Below are 21,788 nucleotides of genomic sequence, written 5' to 3' on the forward strand. Positions count from 1 at the left end.
TCCAAACTCTTCTGAGATACCATGCAATACTGAAAGGACTTTTGGAAATTTCTTGTACACCAGGTATGGGATGGCATTTCACATTTCAGGTCAACTTAGGGTTTTTGTGCTTGCTTTTCATTATAGAAAAATAAAATATTCTAAAAGCTTTTATATGTAGTATAGCAATAGTAAAGTTGATGTATAATTTTTGTAGCTACAGTACTTTTCAACTGCGTCGTAAGATGTTCTCTGAACTAGACTTTAAATTTCCAGTAATATAAGCCAAAACACAAGATTCTTGTACTTGCTTTTCATAAAAGCTTTTACTCTTGATCTGTAGTATAACAATAGTAAAATTAAATTTGATTTCTTAGTTACCTATGTTGTGAGATGTGCTCTGAACTGGAATTACTTCAAATAAATATAAAATATACTTCATTCTCTCTCCACCTTTTACGACACTTGCCACTATTATCACCCAGGCTATATCATACTTTGACAAACTCTTGACTTGATGAAGCAAATAACGTAGGCTGATACTAGTTACTATAGAGCCTTTAGACTATGGCAATCCAAACACCATGCTGTATCATAGACCTTGGCTATATACAGAGAACTGCTAAACCCTGCAACCACTCCCCCCCCATTTTTTTGTTGTTGACTTTTACCACTTGCAGAGGCTGCAGAGTCAGAATTCTTAGTGTTGTCACTCTTGTTTTAAATGCACTTTGTTTTAATGCCTTTCACCGGTTTTCTACAACAGAGTAAATGAACTTGACATTCTATGAATTTATCAATGGTATAGCAAGCAAATCACAGACAGGAGGACACTGCCATTGTTGTAACCCTATTTTAATCAACTGTTTCTTTATATAATTGCATCTTAATAACCGTATTTAGACACCATTATCTTTCATTATCATCAACATGGTTATAGCTCAAAATAGCCATTCTCAAGGATTTAAAAACTGGTGTGACCCAGTTCTTTTCCAATGATGACCCAGGTGCTGATCTTGGTAAAGGCCAAAGTATCTTGCCAAGATACTTTGGTACACTAATAGTAAATCATGATCACATTCCAATGTAACAATAATCCAACAAGTATTGTTTGTATGGTTCACAAATGTATACATGCATTAGCACCAACTCTAGATGCAAAGAATAAAGGAAATAGCTATAATTGTTTATTTTCTTGGGAACCAAAAGTATGTTCTTTTATTAGTGTTTCCCACATTTGGGTGTGGTCCTGGAATGGATACAAAATGGCATTGCTGGTATGAATGAAAGAACAGTTGAACCCAATTCACACATTGCTAGTAGTTATATTCAAAGATCATTATTTGAGAGGTACAACACATTCCTAAATACCGGGTCATCTATGTTTCAAAGACTCATTGATCATGTATTTTATTCATAATTTTGATGGGTGTTTAACATTCAGAGAAATTTTCAGCACCATGATCTGTAATAATGTTACCTTCAAAATATCAAGATAAATAATGCATAAGAATTATCTTCTTTGAGAGAAGAAGTGACTTGATGTATACTATGTGTGTAGGCTTAGGCACCACATCCAATTTGGTCCTATCGAACTATCGGTGCCCGGTTAGGTACCGATAACTCTAAACATCGCTCAATGGAGATGTAATACATTGTATCAAGCATTATAATGAACATTTGCATAGTGTTATTTTAAAAACAAATGCACTGTACAAATGTTCAGGGTAAAATAAAAAGTGCCATCGGTACCTCTTCGGGCGCCGATAGCCCTATAGGACCAAAAAAGATGTTGTGCCTTACTGGAAACTATATAGTGATCACATTGTTAGATTGTCCTCTATTTGTGTTAAAATATGTTGCATCTTTGATGCAGGGACTATCATAACAGTCCTAAATGTCCTCATTTCAGCATCATCAAATGTCCACTTTCCACCCAATGCTGTGTCACTCTCATCTGTCACGGGGTAGTCAAATGATATCACAGATTCCTGAGATAAAAATAATAAAATGCAAAGATGATGTCAGTGATTTTAACAGATTAATAACTTTAATTGTTCTACTACCAATCAATATTTTTGTAGCATAGGAATTCGTCAATTGGGTTGTTGACTTGTACTTTTCTTTTCATAATCTCTCTCCCTCTCTCTCTTCTGTGACGTGGATTTACATGCCATCATTACCGATGTTGGTTGTAACACCAATGTACTGATCAGTTTCAAGTTTTTTCCTCTCTCATTAAATGAAATAGCTGCCTAAAGCCATGTCAATGAATGAAGTGATACTAGCAAATGTGGATTGCAGGGGAGCCATTTTTGTATTTGGTGGTTACTGAGGCTAAAATGATGACCATGCTGTATAGCAAAATCAAAATATTAACTTCTACACAGTGGAGATTATTTCATACTTCAAACAAACATATATTCTCAATCATATAACACACTGACCTTGTGGAAATATTCATCTTCAGCATTGGCAAACATAAGCTGATCACTCTCTGCAATCTTGGTTCCTTTGGATTTCTTCTTACTACTTCCCTGCTCAGGACTAATGGCATCTTTGTATGTTTTACTGAGAAGTAGGTAGTAATCAAATTTGAACTTGGAATTCTTGACAGCTGCTGTAGTCACATCCTTCCTGCATATGACAATCATTAAATTAACAATTTATATGTTATTAAAAGTGTGTCATCAAGTTTGAGTACTTCTGTATTTGTTTATACTTGGCAAAATTATATGTATTTTTCCTTCTGGAATTAACTTTGACACATAGAAACAACATGTGCAAAAAATATACTACTATGGCTGATCACATAACCTCCTACTAAGACTTACAGTTTAAGTTTGAATGCAGACACCACAGACGAGAAAGAAACAGATCGCGTGTAACCAGTCAAAGTCTCCACATCATCCGATAATGAGGGCCGATTGTTCCATGAAATACGACAGGCAAAACTGCTACGTACTTACCGCATATTTTTATGGCACGCAACGCTCTATCGGGTTTGCGCGAAGGCATGCAATGCTGATGTGATTGTCAGACACGGTATGATCAAACAATCGGCCTTCTTGAATATGCGAGAACTGGCAGCATACAATACACAGGGCCTTTGACTGGTTGCACGCGGCCTGTTTCACTCTCGTCTGTGGCAGACACACATGGTCAGACTTCATCAGCATGGATATTTTAAAGTGTGGGGGAGGACATGATGTTATCTGCATTCCATTGCAGCAATAAAGGGAAAAAATAGGATACTCCCCTAATTGCAGGTAGGCCCTATAGGGTTACATTTAAATAGACAAATATGTTGACAGTTGTGTGTCCTTATTTTGTAGCAAAATACAATGCACTGTATGCCATTTACAGTTGTTCAGGATGTGTGGGAGATCAGATGGATGTTTTATTTCCCTCTGATCATAAACTCATGGTAGATAACAAACAAACACCACTAGCAATATAAATATGACTTACTGTAAGCTGTTATGCAATGGTGGGGCAAGCTGTGGTGGAATGTTGACAAATCTCTCATTAATGAGTAAACCAATGCTATGTGAGCTGTTGTTTAACAAGTGAGAGAATTCAGAAGCTTTACTTGCTGACTCACACTGGCTGCATCGTTCATCTAGTAGAGTCTTGATTTCTTGGATGCATCCTTCATTCTAAAATGATTAGATGAAAATAATAAACAGAGTTAGATTCCATTGCAATGCATAGGGATTCAAATTTTAAAGGAGTCACATTCCCTTCAAAGCCCAGACCATGATCCATTCGGTTGACAATCCTATTTGGTGAATCCCAATTTCCCAAACCAAACCTCAGCTCTTCTACCCATGGAGAAAGTTTGTTAAAGTGATATACCAAAAGTGCATTATGTTTTTGGTACATGGTTTTACAAAATACAAATCTTAAAAATGTCTATTTAAGTTATTTGTTTATAATTTTGTTATTTTCAGCTTAGTGCAGGTGTATTTTAATCCACATTACAATCCCAAACATGGGGCTCTGTTGGTGGTCCCTGTTCATACCAAATACCCCATTATGTCACAGCTTATGTTCCACAGGTTCCAGGGCACCCAGGGAATGGATCACAACTGACAGGCGATACCGACATCTATCATAACAAATCCAAACACTTTTAAACGATATATATTGTAACATTAAATTCCATACTCATTCATCAATAAATAACATTGAAGTACTTTCAAATATTTCAAAGAGTACCAGCATGTTTAAACATGTAAAAGCCACTCCTTCTCCCTTGGGGATTGATGCCACTTTAACCCACCAGTCCCACAACTCACGTCAGAAGGTAGGAAAGGAAAGGAAGGGAAATGAACTGCTTCACATCACCTACATGTACAGTTACAATTACATGTAAATGGGTGGGTGTGTAACTTACCTTCTTACTAGTGATATTGATAACTGTTATAAACCCAAAAATATTGTCTCCATCCTGATCCTCATCACTTTCATCAGAGTCTAAATCTAACTCAGCCAACTGGTCAGCACTTTGCTGTGTAACAATATTAAAATAGAGAAAGCATTAGTAATCTACAGCATTTGCAATACCGTAAAACCTCATCTACAAGCATATAGAGTGCTTTTGCTGAAAGCTAAATAATCCAGGCGCCATCCATCGACAAAATTATAATATTATGGAGTTTGAGCAAATAAATTACCAACACAAGCATATACAAACAAGCGTAGTAAGACAAATCAATTGTATTGGCATATATATGGCTGCTTCGTATTAAACTAGCTTTCATCAAAAACAATCTATATGCTTGTAGACAAGGTTTTAGGGCCCTAATTTAAAAAAAATTAATTCAAAAAAAATATTGGGGAAAATCAAAATGTTTTTTCATGCAAAATTTGTGTAAAAAATAGGTTAAACCTCTCAGCTTCCAAGGGCCTTAAGGCAGCCCCTGGACCCCACCCGCTAAGACATAACGCTCTATTGATTTTTTTTGTGGCCCTTCAGCATTATTGTTCAACACAATTTGGCCCTTGAAACAAATTCATTGAGAACCCCTGTTTTAGGGTATACAGTTTTGAGAAGTATTGGAAGAAAACTAAAACAATCTCACATTTCAAATGACATTACATTCAGAGTTTTCAATTTAGGAAATGATTTTGTGCTTGTGTTTGCTGGTCACTATTAATTAGCAAGGAAGCAAAGTATCCATATTGATATGTTGCTTTCAAAATCATGATATAGTTAAGTAAATTGCTTTAATAAATTCTTGCACATAATAAATTCTTGCACAAAAGTTGAATGAATTATCTGACATGATCCAATCCATACCTTTATCACGCTGCCCACATGACTCTGACCTAGGATGATGTCTATGAGAGTTGATAAATTCACTTTACTCTTCAGAAATAGCTGCAAAATAACACAAAAACATTTAATTTTACAAAGTTCAAGCTGCATGTTAGGGCCTGTTCTCATACAAACATATGATTGACTCTTACCTAGGGATTCATATCCCTGAATACAACTGAATACAGCTCTCCTCTAAGTTGGACACTTTCTATGTCACAAAAGATGTGGCAAAAGATCATGCTGGTTCCCAGTTTATCATGCACATCATGCCTGGCAATTGGAGCCAACATGACAATTTTGATTGTGGTCCCATTGAAGTGTAGTGCATTTAGCTATCAGGGAATAATACATACATCATTGCAGCAGGCAGTCAGATGATAAAGGTAGGATGTTTGTAAACTACAATGCTAGACAAAATGTGTGCCATCACATCAAAAGGGACCTCTTGATTGGGAAAATAAAATTTGAGTTATTCATACAAGATGAAAGCTGATTATCTTAGCTTTAAAATGGCACCATTTTTATGGGTATCGGATGTGCCATTCTCGAAAAATCAAATAGAAACATGCCCAAACTTGAAAATCATGTTTTTAAGATCTGTATCTGTGATCTGTATCCATGCCTAATCATTTACCTGTTGAAGCAGTCGTTTGATTCCATGGAAATCATCCGGATGAGGAGGAAGAGCTTCAAACTCAACTTGAATTTCCTTCAAAACAAACCAACAAAGTAAAATATTAAACAGTGAATACACACTCATCAACACTGTGGGTATGTTTTTCACCACACAGCGCGTCAACGCCTTTTTTGAAAAAAGGGTACTTTTTCAGAAGGCATCACCATTTAGGGTCCTTTTTCAGCCAAATCCTTAGCGTTTAGGGTTAGTAATATTATTGTTTGAGTGAGTTTGCACTAATTTGATCAAAATCACCACTTTTTAATTGATTCTTGTTACTTTTGAGCATGTTTTCTTCAGTATCTATATGTCTGCAACATCAAAAAGACACCTTAGGTATCAAATTAGCTCATTTCCTTGTTTACGCCACTTAGGGTTTCAATATAGATATTTCTCAGTTGACGCCATTTAGGGTATGGTTTTTGCATGTGCTACACCATTTAGGGTAGGATTATATGTTTCGCCATTAAGGGGTGCAATTTGGTTATGTGAAAACTCGCCATTAAGGGTGCATTTCAGAGGTGTTCGGACGTGGGTGGGAGGCACTTTTGTGTGAGAGTAACGCCCCGGGAGGCAGATCCGTATATATGCAGAAGTGTCGCCATGCAATTTGAATTACAGCCGTTTTGCGAAAAAAGTAAACAGCCTCCTGGACCATTTGCCGTAATATTAATCACACAGATTGTTGCACTTCTTACCTACATTGTATACTTGAAATTGTAAAATACTCCTTTAAATTAATCCAGAATAAATATTCATTGGCCCATTCACGTTGAAATATAAAGTATAATGGTAACTGTTCAAGGTACCTATGAAAAATTAATCTGACAACATATTTACAAACTTTTATTAGTCTTAAGGATGCAGTGTTTTGCGTGAAAAACTACATCCTACATTTTGTAAATACGTCAGCTGCTTAATTATTCATAGCTATCTTCAACGGTTGGAATACACGGATTACCCGATTAACAATAACATGAATATGATTTTAGTGTCATACATTTACTCGAGAACTTTTGCTTCAAATTTGCATGATAGTAACACATTTGATGTTAGAGTCCATTGCTATAATTTTTTGGTCAGTCATCATTGACATTTTTTGCAATGGATATTATTTACACTGTTAATGTTGAAATTGGGATCAAAGTTATTTTGATGAGTCAACTGTATCTTTTGCATAAAGGTTGGTCAATATTCTAAACAGTCTAAAATATTTTTGAAGTGCAATTTGAGCAACATTTAATGATGCGATCACCCATCGTGATCACTAATCGGCCGTGTTTACTGACCTTCCACTACTTTACATGGTATCATGCTTCAGTGATCTAACTAGATTTTCAATGCAATGGTCTCTAGCCTCAAATGTGAAGCTATCGGTGAGCAAATTCATGGCTAGACTTCTCAAGAAAATTTAAATGTATTTATTTCTGATGTATTATTTTCATCTTTTGTGGCAATTTCACTTCAATTTACTGCATATACCGGTAATGCTTATTACAAGCACATACATGTGGACAAGTTTGATGAACAAATTAGAGTGAGTACTTGGGTATTTTAATGAAAAATCTGTGGCTAAATTCAATTGACTGGGGGACTGTGTTGGGTAGTATCAGCACAAGACAAGAAGACAAGATAAGATAGTAGTTCTTTGCAAATTTATAAATTGGGTAGTAACTATCAATTACGAAAATCATCCATTCCTGATATTGATTTAAATGACATATCTGAATCTGATTAACCCGATTTTAACACTTCGAATTAAGGGGGTACTACACCCCTCGATAATTTTGTGTCTATTTTTGCATTTTTCTCAAAAACTAATAACACAGTGGTAACAAAAGTTATGTATAGGGGCAAGGAATCCAATTACTACACTGGAATTTCAGTGACCCAAGGCAAGCAGTTTGTTATTTATGATAAGAAATAAGGTACCGCTAGGATGTACCTCATTTCCTATCATATATACTGAACCGCTTGTCTTGAGTCACTGAAATTTCAGTGTAGTAATTGGATTCCTTGCCCCAATAATATACATAACTTTTGTTACCAGTGTGTTATTATTTTTGAGAAAATGCAAAATTGTCACAAAATTTACCACATGGGTGTAGTACCCCCTTAAATCAGAACCATATATGTACTAAACTGTAGACCACCGAACAAGGGTGAAAATAAGAGAGCTTGAACCAGGGGCCACTTGGGCAAAAAAGGAGCCGACCCATTCCATGTCAACTCCAGGGATGTGCACCGCAGCACCTCTTCAATTTTTTTCTTTTTTTGTGTGGTAGTAGATATTGATGAGAAATGTTGAAAATTTGAGCTTCATACTCCATTTAGACTTGTCCGTGGCATCAATTTGAAACAGGGGGTGAAATCAAAAATGTGTACAACTCTATGGAGTAGGCTAACCTAAGTGATGTGTTGAATGTATATCGAGACCCCAAGCCAATATCTCTCAGAAATGTTGTCCAAGGACATATCTTCAACATACCTGAAGTTGATGGTGGGGCAAATTGTCTGACATTGGTTTTCAGGGGGGTAAAAATGTACAAAAAATGTACAATTGGGGTTTTGCATGGGTAATATCTCAGCTAAAAGTATTCTAATAGGCTCAATATTGGATAAGAGTAATGTCCTACCAAAGGGCTCTGACTGGCATGGACAGTAAAATTATTTTTACTTTTGGAGTTCTGACCCCAAAGTTGGTCCTGGATGGACGGTTGCATTTTGAGGGCCCTATATCTTTTAAAGTAAAGGAGTTACAAGTTTTCTGATGCCAGATTTGAATTCTACACAAATAAGTATCCCAGGATACATACTTTTCAAAGTTGTAAAGGGTTCCTTTATACATTTATGGACCTCCAAACGCTTGCTTTTTCAAGGCTTTACACATTTTTATGCTGCATTCCCCTAAATTTCAAATTGATGCCACGGAAAACAAAAATGGAGTATGAAGCTCAAATTTTCGGATTTTACTTTCTCATCAATATCTACCACCACACAGAAAAAGAAAAAATGAAGAGGTGCTGCGGTGCACATCCCTGGAGTTGACATGGAATGGGTCAGCCCCTAGTTCACCAAGATTTGGAGTGAACCAGGGACCACTCTGGATGAACCAGGAGCCAAGGGGAAAAAAATAAGGAGTGATGGTCCTACTTTTACATAAAAATGGCACCTGGTTCAACAAATTCAAGTCACCAAGGGGCCAATAAAAATAAAGATGTGCTAGATGAGTTAAATAAGCCCCGGAAATAAGCACTAGAGTTGCTTTGAATTTGATATTTTTGGTTCACTATCCAGGGGCCAGTTTCATGAGAAAAATGTCCCCTGGTCAACTAAAATTGAGATGGAACCAGAGGCCAGTTTCTGGGGGCCAAATGGCTCTCGTCTCCCACTTATTTTCACCCTTGCCAAAACTCTAACAATATCACACCCAGCCATGCATTGCACAGGCACCAACAGGGGTCTGAATTTTGTCCATTGTCGAACTGTTTTTCATTTAAGTTCAATTTCATGTCAGAATAAAGCAAACCTCAATAACAAAAAATATATCTGAAAAATCAAGTGATTTTACCACATTTGTTATTAGTCCAGTCAAAGTGGGTTTTGACTCACCACTAATTGCAACAGAATTTTTTTCACTCCTATGAATGTCAGAGATGTCCCCTGAACAGCATACAAAAAGTATACTAAAATATACTTGGTGGAAAGGTAGTTTTTGGCGGGAAAAGGTCATACAGGGGTCAAATTTCAAAATTGCTCCAATCATTTGAAAAACTATACCAAATTATTCCTCTAGTCATAAGGATTCAGAAAAAATATAGTTTGCCATACCTGTCATGTACTGTTCTTGAGTTATAGCCGAAAAGGTCAAAGGTCAAATGTTGGGTTCAACAGAGGTCAAAAAAATAAAAATTGTCTGATTTAAACCAAAATGGTCTCAAATTGTTGGCTTGCAAACATAATTCATTTAGAGAATATTTGCACTGTTTAGGTTGTTTAATTACATGCGTAACATCGAAAACTAGGTCGGGGTCAATAGAGTTCAATGGTCAATGACCTCTTTTACCCTGCTACCTAGGTAACAAAGCATCCAAGATATGGCAAACTATTCTTATTTTGGAGTGTTTTTAAAGGACGAACACATTGAGACCATTTTTAAGGAGATCGGAGCATTTTTTCGAAGTTCACCCACGTGGAGCCCAAAATTTGACCTTTGACCTTTTTGCTTATAACTTGAGAATGGTACATCACAGATATGACAAACTATACTTTTTCTGAATCCTTAAGACTAGAGGAATGCTTTGGTATAGTTTTTAAAAAGATTAAAGCAATTTTGAAATTTGTCCTCCTGTATGACATTTTCCCGCCAAAAACTACCTTTCCACCAAGTATATTTCGGTATACTTTTGGTATGATGTTCAGGGGACATCTCTAAAATGTATAAAAGTGAAAAAAATTCTGTTGCAATTAGTGGTGGGTGACACCACTAATTTGTCTAGATTGACTTCCTTTCCTTCCTTCCTTTCGTTAAAGTGCAGACCACATATAGATATGGATAATCACACTGCGTTGGTGGCTCATGCGTGGAGCAACACGTGCAAAAATATCGGGTCATCGGGTGCAATATGTACATATGTGCGAGTAAAAAGCTGGCTGTAAGATGCTACAGTTGTTGGGCCCTCAGCGCAGATTTGAAAGCGTTGAGGGTTGAGAAAGCTGCAGGATCACTCTCCAAGCTGTTCCAGTCCCTTGTTGTTCTTGGGAAGAAGGAGTTGGAATACGCAGCTAAGTTGCAGTGTTGGCACAGGAAACGAGATGAATGACCTCTGGTTCTGGATGTTGATGGAGTAAGATAATTGGACCACTCGATGTCAATGAGGCCAAACCTGATTCGGTACATCATCTGGAGTCTGCTCGATCGGCGACGACAGGCAAGTGAGGGCCACTGAAGTTGTTCCATCATTGCTGTTACACTAGCAGTTCTGTCGTATATTCCTGTGACATATCTTGCTGAGCTACGCTGTACCTGTTCCAACTTGTTGGTGTTTCGTTGTGTATGAGGATCCCATGCAGTAGCCGAATACTCAAGGATGAGTCTTACAAATGTCTTGTAGCTGGTTTCTTTGATGTTTTTACTACAGTGGCTGAGGTTGCGACACAGGAAGGCTTTGGTGGAATTGGCTTTCTTGGATACTGCATCCACATGTGTGCTAAATCTCAGTTTGGAATCCAGATGTAGACCAAGATATTTAGCTGACTCTACCAGTTCCAACTCGTGGCCATGGATGGTGTAAGATTGTGATACGCAGGACCTGGCACTTGGTAGCGTTGAACTTCATGAGCCATCTAGATTCCCATTCTACAAGAGCATCCAGATCGTGTTGGAGCAGTGTACTATCGTCAGGAGAAGATATGCGTCTGTACAGCAAACTGTCGTCGGCGAAAAGCCTGGTGGTAGAGGTGGAGACGCAGTCTGGCATGTCGTTGATAAATATTAAGAATAACAGGGGGCCAAGGACACTTCCCTGCGGCACACCAGATGTCACTTTGGATTCTGCACTCCTCTGGCCTTCGAGTAAGACTTGTTGTCTTGCAGAAAGTCCCTCGTCCAGTCCAGGATGTTACCACGGACACCATAGAATTCTGCCTTCCTGAGGAGGTGACGGTGACTCACTTTATCAAAAGCTTTCTCGAAGTCTAGCAGGATAAGATCAACTTGCGATTTTTCATCCAAGCTTTTCGACAGGTCGTTGAGGGTGACTATGAGCTGCGATTCACAGGACCGCTTCTTCCGGAACCCATGCTGGGCATCTGAGAGGATGCTATACTCCGATAGGTGTCTTATCACTGCAAGAATGGACTATGTGCTCGCACATCTTACATATGATTGAAGTAAGGGAGATCGGTCTGTAGTTAGCTGCTGATGAGCGACTTCCTTTTTTGTATATAGGAACAACAGAGGCTTTCTTCCAGGAGGAAGGCACAACACCTTGGTCAATTGAAGCTTGGAACAGTAAGGTTAGTGCTGGTGAAACTTCCTCTGCTGTCTCTTTGAGAAGCCTTGATGGGATACCATCTGGTCCTGTGGCTTTGTGAGGCTTCAAGTTCTTAAGCAGTTTAGTCACCCCATTGCGGCATACCTTGATGTTGGTAACTGAGGATGAGGGCTGGGACCCAAGTCAGGCATTGCGGATTCAGAGTCGTTGGTGAATACCGAGGAAAACTGCCTATTTAGTATGTCAGCTTTCTGCTTGGGGTCTGTATGGAGGATCCCTTCTCCTTCAGCGGTGAGACGCCTAGCTGGTCACAGCGTTTTGATTTCACAATTGCTCCCAGCTTTTTGTTGCCACCAGGATCACTGTTTACGATGTCATAAACGTATTTGTTGTACGCCTGCCTGCAGACTTTCTTAGTTTCTTTCTTCAGTCTGTTAAAGCGTGTCCAATCACGCTCCTTTCTGGTATATCTTGCCTTCCTGTAAGCACGCTTCTTGCGTCTGATTGCTCTCTTGGTATGAGTGTTCAGCCAAGGTTGGCCATGACGGGTTGAGCTGAATTTAGAAGGAACCAAGTCAGTCAGCACCTCTTCAAGTTCTTGTTGAAGCTTGTCAGATAGTTGTTCCACAGGGGTTTCAACTGAGTACTGGTCTGTAAAATTCTTTGACCACTTCTTGACTCTGCTTCTGATTGCATCCCAATCTGCTCTTTTCCATAAGAGAATCTTGTGTCGTATGGGCTTACGCCTTTGAGCTTGGACATTCATCTCGGTGAAGACTACGTCGTGATCACTCAGACCATATAAATATTAGAAGCTGGACTATATAAATATTAGAAGCGGCTAAGGGACGCCAGGTACCTTGTGTACAGTAAGTAGTAATAAGGGTTAGGGGTTAGGGTTAGTGCCGTACTATTACGCTGCCTTTCGTATTCGCCGAGGAGGACAATTTCGACCTCCTCGTTTGTTTACAAACAGAGAGGTAGACAAAAGGCCTGTCAAAACTGTTCCGCTTACAAGTTACAAGTCCAACTACTCAAGTATCAAAAGGATGGTCCACAATAGAGTGATTCACACAACATGAATAGGGGATTAAAAAACTGTGAAGTAGGACCATGTGCTTCTTTTGTCCAATTTGGCATCAAGATTTCGAATGCAAACAGGTTAACAGTTCAGACCCAGAACATGATCATATCATGTCACTGTCAGAAATTTATATTTTGTTCTGGGTCTGATTATTCGGACTAGGTTAGGGTTAGGGTTAGGTTGACAAGAAAATACCGAGGTTACCTGGCGTCCCGTAGCAGCTTGTCAAATATGGTGAGCTAAAAAAATATCGCGAGCGGGGGAGGAGGTAGCAAAATTCGACAGGATTACATTGCATGCAGCCATGGCAGCTTTAAGCTTACATCGCTAGAAGTTTCTCACATGATATCTCACCTCATTCAATTCAGGAACATCTGAATCATCATCTGACCCAAAACCTCCTTCTTCCCCTTCATCCTCACTACTTTCAGAATCTCTGGTGCCTTTAGAAACTGGCGTTTTCTCATCCTTTTCTTCAGTCAAATTCACACATCGTTTCTTACTGGAGGTCGCCATATTGGATATTTTCAAGCTCGTTCACATCTTATTATAGAAAAATATATAAATTGTACCAGCTACCTAATAAATAAGCCAGGTTCATTCAAATTAACCATTTATTTTTATCTTTATAAAAAATAAAAATATTTATTGGGCTATTTTATTTTTTAGTTTCACTTATTTTCAATGTCAAAATCCAATGCTGAAAATATCGGTCAAAGGTCACATTACATTTGTAAACACGGCTCAGCTGATGAGATCAGTGGATGAGATCATCATGAGTATCAATAATTGCCACAAAACTACATTTTCACTCTGACAGTCACAATATACTCAAGTCAAGTACATAGTCTTCATCTATGTTACAGGTATGTTGATATTTATAACTCAATGATAAATTTGTTTCAAACCTGAAATTATGCAATTTTTTTTTTTTTTTTTAAAAAAAAAAAAAATTTAAATTTTTTTCTGAAAAATTCAGCGAAAATCAGATTTTGTCTTCAAAATACCAAGTCAGGAATAAAAAAAATTGCATTTCGCATTTTGTTTTCAAACCACTTGTGAGCTTTGAGACAAACCTTTTTTTTGGCCTAACATACAGTATATGGTCCAGGGCGAATACAGCTTCGAATCAAGACTACCCATAGAACTCCATGTAAAGGTCGCTAGCCTAGAACTCCATGCAAAGGTCTCTAGCCTCAAATGTGAAGCTATTGGTGTCTGGTGAGCAAATTCGTGGCTAGACTTCACGAGTAATCTGTCGGCTGTGGGATATGGTATCGTCCTTTAATGTCGATACCATCCTGCACACCATTAACATACTGCGTTATGAACATTACGTCAGTCAGAACTCGGAAATATTGATTTTGAGATATAACTAAACAAAGAAAATATTTCCTTTTGTTTCCTCTTGTTTTGGAAACTCTTTTATTGCTCATATCTTTGGAACTGGTTGTTCAATTTCAATTGGGTTGTCTGCAAAATGCAGCTTTGTAAATTGCTTTTTACTCTCCTATAAGAAACTGAAAATTTAATATTTCTGAGTTCTGACTGATCGCATCACATGTGTTGGGTCTCACCACACAGCCCTTACTGCGTACAACTTTATTAAACTAGCTTTGACAATAAACTGGCACAAAGTTTGTGTGATGTAATTATAGGCTATGCTTACGGATGCACGACATACATGTAGGCTTTTTTAGTAGTCGACTAAATCGCCACCCAAATAGTCGCGACTGCAACTATTGGTGATGACTATCAAATTTGCTTGAAGTTAAGTTTATTTTTTGTTCACAATATATTTTACATGTGCAGTTGCCAGGACATTATTATTGTACGCACAACTGACGAGTGATGACCATGACAACTCAAAAAAAATTATAATCATTTAAAAACACTTCATTCATTGTCTGTGCTTTTTTATAGGCTGAAGCACAAGTTTTTAGACAATTTATAGCACTTTTAGAACCTGTCTTTACATCAATTTTGTTGCTTGTTGAACTTTCAGGAATAGTCACCAATTGGCAATCATTAGTAGCTACATGTATGCTCTCTACCAAATTAAGCTATTTTTCAGGATCTCTGTCTCCTATCAATAAGTATATGACTGCATGTATTGTATTTGTTAACCCTAACACTGGACCCTGCTTTTTGGGATCGGAAGTCAAAGAAGATCCGAAAAAGTCAAGGAGAAGAAGGATTTTGACTTGGCACCCCGGGATTGAACCTTTGACCCTCGCATGCCAACCACACGATGACGGACCGTAGCTACATCGGGTTATTGCTGCCCGCCAGCAATTCCGTCGCATATAACACTTAGGGTGATTGCGCCATCGCGAGACCCTGGGATTCATGCATGCGCAGAATTTTTCATCGTAAGATTTTGTAAGATTTTTGGGTGTTAGGGTTAACATAGGCTCTAATCTGGAAAAATACATCTCAGTTAATCTGTCACAATTTCTTTGTTTTTGTTGCATCAAAGTTACTTTAGCTAAAATGTGTCAGACATTGAATATTTGTTTTTTTACCTAGAAAAGAAATAAGGAGTATCAGTTTTGTTAAAGATGGTCATTATCTGTTAGTGACAAAGATGGTTTTGTGATGGACATAATGCAGGTGTGACGGAAATGATTCTCTACATAAAATTTGTACAGAGAATCATCTCCATCACACTAATAACCCATCCAAATTGTGACGAATATTATGTGATGGATATGATGAAATGAACAAATCAAGGTGAACTAGACATAAACTTACGGAAGAACTAGACGTAAACATAAAGGAGGCGAACTGGACATACTCTTACAAATATTGTAATTTTGTAATTAAAAGAAAATGTACATTTTGCTTACTTGCTTAATTCGAGTGGTGTCCTCGAACTGTGATGGCTTTCCACAACTTCCTGTCCTCCATTGCTGTCTTGAAGTCTGCTGCCTCCAGTCCAGTGTCATTTTTCAGAATGTCAATGTAGGTCAGAGCAGGTCTTCCAGGTTTCCGCCTCCCATGCTTGGGTGTCCAATGAACCATTTTTGATGCAGGCTCATCACTTCTAGAACAGTGGCCAGCAAACCGGGTTCTTCTTTCCCTGATCTTGTGGCTTAATTTGGGAAGATCTCCATATAGATCTGCGTTTGACCTATGTTCTTTCCAATGCACATTCAGTACAGTTCTTAGCATACGGGTGTAGCAGCCATCCAAACCCTTTGCAAGTTTAGGGGTGATGGTCCATGCTTAGTGATCCATAAAGCAGCACCGACTCCACTGTTGCAGCAAAAATACGAAGTTTGAAACTCTTGGTAAGAGTTGACCTCCAGATTTTCTTTAGTTTACTGCACGCCCTCCATGCTGCTGCTTTACGTAACTTGACATCCCTTTCTGTGCTTTTCATCCAAGCGCCTAGGTATTTGAAGTCATCTACCTCCTCTAGTTCTACACCCTCATTTGTTGTGATGCTTTCTCTCCTGTTATTGTAGGACATATACTTTGTTTTACTTCCATTCATCTTCAGGCCCACTTTAGCAGCTGAAGTCTCCACTCTACGAAGCAGTTCTTGTGCTTGATGTACATTTTAATAATCATGATCAGAAGTGTTAAGAGATGACAATGAATAAATTGATGTGGATCTAGTCTCCGAGAAAATATGTGGACAGACAGACACACAGACGTTCCATATTATTATATAGATAAATGTTAATATGTTTTGCACCTTCTTTCTGTTCTTTTTTCATAGATGGACTGATCAGAGTTTAAATGTAGTAGACACAAATACCATGAAGAAAGTATTATTATTGAAAGCAGTAAAACCAGGAGAGGAAGGCGATTTGTATGTACAGGTAAATTAGGCCTATTGCTTGGTTAAACTTAAAGCCACAATGTGTGATTTGCTCCACAGCAATGTTCTCAATTATTTTTGAATTTCTACTTTTTGCACCATTGTAATGGCCATTGGTGTACATAAATGCCCTGTGAAAGTCTAAGCCTGAAATGCTTTAATTTAACATATATAATAAAACCGGAGATCGTTGGTTTTATTCTGAGCTCACTGATCGAGTGCTGGATAAACACATCGCGTGCGTGTGTATCATTAAATTAGTGACGTACCGTATAAATAGTAGGTATATCGCTATTCATCTTACGTCTTGTTTGTACATCCCATCAGTTGCCTGTAGTTCTGCCAATAATCATGATAATAATACGATAGGCTTAGATTGACGATAAACTGTGTGCATATCGCTATTCATCTTATGTCTTGTTTGTTCGTCTAACTGTGTAAAACTATGTCAGCTCGTTTTACATGTACGTAACTCATTTGCTTGGCTTGGAATTAAAAGAGGACAATGTGATCAGTATTGTAGCTATCAGTGAAAATTATATTCTATTATTTATGTAAATCACACATTATTGCTTTAAATGCCTATGAAAGAAGATTCAAAGATTCCTCCCATGCATGCTGTGTCCACAATTTGGACACCATGCATGCATTACAATTGTATATTAAGTATTAAGGCAGGTGTTTCTTGGATAGAATATTGTCATTCACAGGTGTTGGCATTGGTAGGCAATGTAATATGTACCGTACTGAAAATTTGTGGAAAGTGATTTGTTATAAATACCATACTTAACTTGGAAATACCTCCAAATGAAAATGTAGATACATGCATAATTTGCATATATATGTATGCATGTGTATGCCATCTTCTGGGTTAGTACTGAGATTAGTAGTGTATCACTCATTCTACAAAATCCGGTGCCAATAGCCTTTTTCCCATTCTTTGGTCCACAAACACTTTATCGAGCATTTAGGGCATCAAATATGTTGTTTTTCTGGTAGAACCCAACGAGATCTACACGGACATATATAGTTTTCCATATTTTAAATGCTTTCTTCAGCCTGATTAACCCTTGCAAAGGCTCAAAAATCGCTAAAAATGCGTTTCCACTGCTCAAGTGTCACATCTAACCCTGAATATTTTCTTTGAATAAATGCGATTTATTTACATATTTGTTGTTTTTTAGTTAGATAACGCACCATCATATTGTTTATCAACATTATTTTTTAGTGATTAAAACGTCTTTGTGTAATTCTAAAATAAATTGCACTTTCCACCAAAACGCTGTGAGCTACGTTACCCTTTTTAACACACGTTATTGGAAAGAAGTAAAACAGAGGTATCAATGTAATTTGCGTTTTTTGAAAGGAAACACTCATAGGTTTTTAAAAATCACAGTACAAATCGTGATTCTGTAGCATTTTGGCATAGAAATGTTGTAAACATTGAAATTTCAACCAACCATGTTAAGATTGGTGAGCTACGTTACCAGGATTCTATAATATGCACTTGTATTACATGTACTTCCTAATAATATGTGAAAGCTACCAGTGGTCGAACCCCATTTATATTAGAATTAACCGACATAACGTTCTAACGTTCGCAAATCACATTAAAAACCAGTGAACTACGTTACTGTGAGCTACGTTACACACTCATTTACGCATCTTCAAAACTTCTATGAAATGGTGAAATCTGTTTTACATTTCACTCAAGTGATCTTTAGTTTGCTTCTTATGACCTTGGATTGAGTAAAACCAGCCCATTTTGTAGTCGGTAACGTAGCTCACATTACATTGAGTTTTAGTGTTAAAAAACATCAAGGCCTCCTGAAAGAAAAATATGCAAGTGGTGTTGGCAATTTTTTACATCTGAAAGTAGTGATACATTATTTACTCTTTAAAAACAACTTTTATTTTTTCAATTTTTATAGTGGATGGCACCGGATTTTGTAGAATGAGTGGTATAACCCTTTAGTATGCCATTAGAACTTTATTATTACTTTTAATCATGCACTGTAACTAAAGAGCCTCTGGGAGTGTACAATCTTTGTCTGAGTTTATTATTTTGCTCATTAACCCTAATATTGAACACTGCTTTTTGTGTTTGGAAAAAGGAGTGAATATGAACAAAGAAGCCACTTGGTACTCCAGGGATTCGAACCTTAGACCCCTTGCGTGCCAAGCACATGATCACTGACAGGTAGCCACAGGGCTTTTGCTGACCCGGCTAATGATTACCTGAGCATATAGCATGTAGGGTGATTGCATCATTGCATCACGCTGGATTCATGCGTGAGCAGTGGTTATCCTTGTGGTGTTTTGTGGTATTTCCTGGTGTTAGGGTTAATATCCTGCTGTAAACTTGTTTACTTTCATTGTAACATTGCAATTTACAGGCTTTGGCGAAGGAGAATTATGAAGTATCACTGTGTTCACCAATCAGTTTCAAGTTTACCAATCTACAGCAACTGACAGCAAGTCTACAGCAGCCATCTAAATTCTCGGGGATCATCTTCTCAAGCCCAAGAACAGTACAGGCTGTAGAGAAGTGTCTGCCAGATTTAGGCCAAGATGGTAAGGTATAGTGGTAGAATAGACTATATGATGCGCAACTTCAACCTCCTGCTTTGCTCCTATTCTTTCTCCCTTTTTCCTACTGCACGCTCTTAACCTTCTTCTGCATGCTTCCTTCCCTCTTTGCTTGCTTTGCTATTTCTTACTATAGGATAAAGGTTGTAGGTACAGGTGGCATTACCATCAGCCCACCTGTCCCTAATCGCCTCTCTGTAGTTACCCAACCCCACGTTCTCGAAGATTGCATGTCAATCGCAGTATCACCTGTTACTGCTCAGAACTTTTTCTGAGTTAACAGACGGGCTCTGGGGGTAGTGGACTGTAGCCGGCTAGGTTATTGGGTAGCCTAGAGGACTGCAGCACACTGCTTTGTCTGCATCCATCGTGAGACTAAGGGTGAGGTAACCCGGACTTCAACCTCTACTGACAACTCGCCCAGCCAGCGCGTCAGTATATGGCTAAAACCCTTTAAGAATCGATATGGAAGTGAAAGTAAAAGAGGCCGTAATGCCCAAGGCTGAAACGGGCGCATAACCACCAGAGAAAAGATGGTTGCAGATTGCCCAGTCATGACTCGAAGCCAACACTTCAGATGACGTTTTGCAGCCAAAGCCGAAAGGACGCTGCAAGATTGATGAGAGCCATATGAGTGGACAAAGAAGTATTAATATATGTACATATAATACCAGAACTTTAAGGACTGAAGAATCTCTGGAATCACTTATAGATGAACTAAGAGATCTCAAGTGGGACATTATAGGACTGTCAGAGACAAAGCGTGCTGGAGAGGGCATTGAAGAATTAAAAGGAGGAGCATGGCTTTATAATCATGGAAAAACTGAGGACAACAGGAATGCGTAAAGGAATTGGATTCATGATACATCCAAAATTCAAAGACTATATCAGAGAAATAAAATACTACTCAAATAGAGTTGTTTCACTTAATGTACAACTGACAGCAAACAATCACCTATGTGTAGTGCAAGTGTATGCACCTACTAGCGAATATGAGGATGAAGCAGTAGAAGAAATATATGAGGATGTGAGTAAGGCGATGGAAGAAAGTAGAGCGACCTACACCATAGTAATGGGAGATTTCAACGCCAAGATAGGTAGACGTCAATCCGGAGAGGAATCAATCATGGGAAGGTATGGAATTGGCGAAAGAAACAGAAGAGGAGAGATGCTACTTGAATATGCTACACAACAAAACCTGGTTATTGCCAACACTTTCTTCAAAAAGAAAGAAAACAGATATTGGACATGGGAAAGCCCAGGAGGAAAGATCAGGAATCAGATTGATTTTGTACTAAGTAGCCAGAGAGGCATACTACAGAATTGTGAAGTGATCACGAATGTGGACATTGGCAGCGATCACAGGATGATTAGAGCTAAGATACTATTGAACAAGAAACTGGCAAGACTCAAATTCATCAAGAATGCTAAAAAGAGCAAACTTAATATAATGCGGCTGAAAGAAAGGAGGGAAGAATTTCAACTTGCACTCAAGAATCGATTCACAGCACTGGATATGGATGATATGGATATAGACGCAAGATCTACACTTATATCCAGCACAGTGACAGAGGCTGCTGAAGAGATAGCACCACAAGAAAGAACAAAGAAACCAAAAACCAAAGAAGATATTGAGATTGAGGAGCTAGATATTAAAAGAAAGATACTCAGAGAAATCATAGACAAAACTACTACTCAGAAAGTAGAGTACAAGGAAACTGTGAAGGAAGTTAGAAAGAAGAGGCGTCAGAGAAGTAGAAGAAAACGAAGAGAACAAATTGAGTCCATCCTAGAAAGTGGTAAAGGACCAAAACAGATCTCCAAAATGAACAGTAAGAAAACTAGAATCAGCCAGATGAAAGACAAAAATGGTATTCCTACATCTAGTAGAGAAGAAATACTCAACATCTGTGCAGAGTTTTACCAAGACCTATATAGCTCTCATTCTAACCAAAGTAAACCAAACTTCTTGTCTCCAGATCAAACAGACATACCAAATGTAAATGTTAAAGAAGTAGAGACAGCAGTAAAACAAATGAAAGACAACAAAGCACCTGGCACTGATGACATATCCAGTGACGTGTATAAGATAGGAGGTGCGGAAATCATCACTCAATTAACAAGACTATACAACCAAATATTGACAGAAAAGAAGATACCAGCAGCCTGGAAGGAAGCTAAGATTATTCTTCTACATAAGAAAGGAGATAAAGAGGATATCAAAGACTACCGACCAATTAGTCTGCTATCACATGCATATAAAATTTTCACACGAATCATTCAGAATAGAATCAAGAGAATCTTGGATG

At 38.0% G+C, this 21,788-nt stretch overlaps 2 protein-coding genes across 4 annotated transcripts in view; one reads left to right on the forward strand and one right to left on the reverse strand.

Moving 5' to 3' along the window:
• Window positions 1-760: 760 nt before the first annotated feature.
• LOC140151416 (protein BCCIP homolog) lies at window positions 761-13,599 on the reverse strand. The gene is made up of 7 exons (XM_072173753.1): window positions 13,416-13,599; window positions 5,940-6,014; window positions 5,285-5,365; window positions 4,379-4,492; window positions 3,451-3,638; window positions 2,427-2,616; window positions 761-1,970 (listed from the first exon to the last, which is right to left on the reverse strand). The coding sequence occupies exons 1-7, from the start codon at window positions 13,575-13,577 to the stop codon at window positions 1,800-1,802; spliced, it is 981 nt and encodes a 326-aa protein (XP_072029854.1). The 5' UTR covers window positions 13,578-13,599; the 3' UTR covers window positions 761-1,799.
• A 180-nt stretch (window positions 13,600-13,779) lies between these two features.
• The window catches only part of LOC140151424 (uroporphyrinogen-III synthase-like), a 70,184-nt gene continuing 62,175 nt past the window's right edge, over window positions 13,780-21,788 (forward strand). The window contains exons 1-3 of one of the 3 annotated variants that reach the window (XM_072173773.1): window positions 13,780-13,927; window positions 16,789-16,891; window positions 19,287-19,464. In XM_072173773.1, the coding sequence (XP_072029874.1) occupies window positions 16,829-16,891; window positions 19,287-19,464 (241 nt within the window). In that variant the 5' untranslated portion in view covers window positions 13,780-13,927; window positions 16,789-16,828. The remainder of the gene's footprint in view (window positions 13,928-16,788; window positions 16,892-19,286; window positions 19,465-21,788) is intronic. The other 2 variants (XM_072173781.1, XM_072173764.1) reach the window with 2 other exon arrangements.

The sequence above is a fragment of the Amphiura filiformis genome, chromosome 1, assembly GCF_039555335.1.
Source record: "Amphiura filiformis chromosome 1, Afil_fr2py, whole genome shotgun sequence".
In the NCBI taxonomy this organism is placed as follows: Eukaryota; Metazoa; Echinodermata; class Ophiuroidea; order Amphilepidida; family Amphiuridae; genus Amphiura; species Amphiura filiformis.

What these genes read in the sequence shown, in the direction of transcription:
- LOC140151416 (XM_072173753.1), bottom strand. Translation starts at nt 13,577, where the DNA reads ATGGCGACCTCCAGTAAGAAACGATGTGTGAATTTGACTGAAGAAAAG. An exon ending in TCAAACGACTGCTTCAACAG is followed by an intron (nt 5,366 to 5,939) that starts GTAAATGATTAG and finishes GTTATTTTGCAG; the next exon opens with CTATTTCTGAAGAGTAAAGT. An exon ending in AAGATGAATATTTCCACAAG is followed by an intron (nt 1,971 to 2,426) that starts GTCAGTGTGTTA and finishes TTTTTATCTCAG; the next exon opens with GAATCTGTGATATCATTTGA.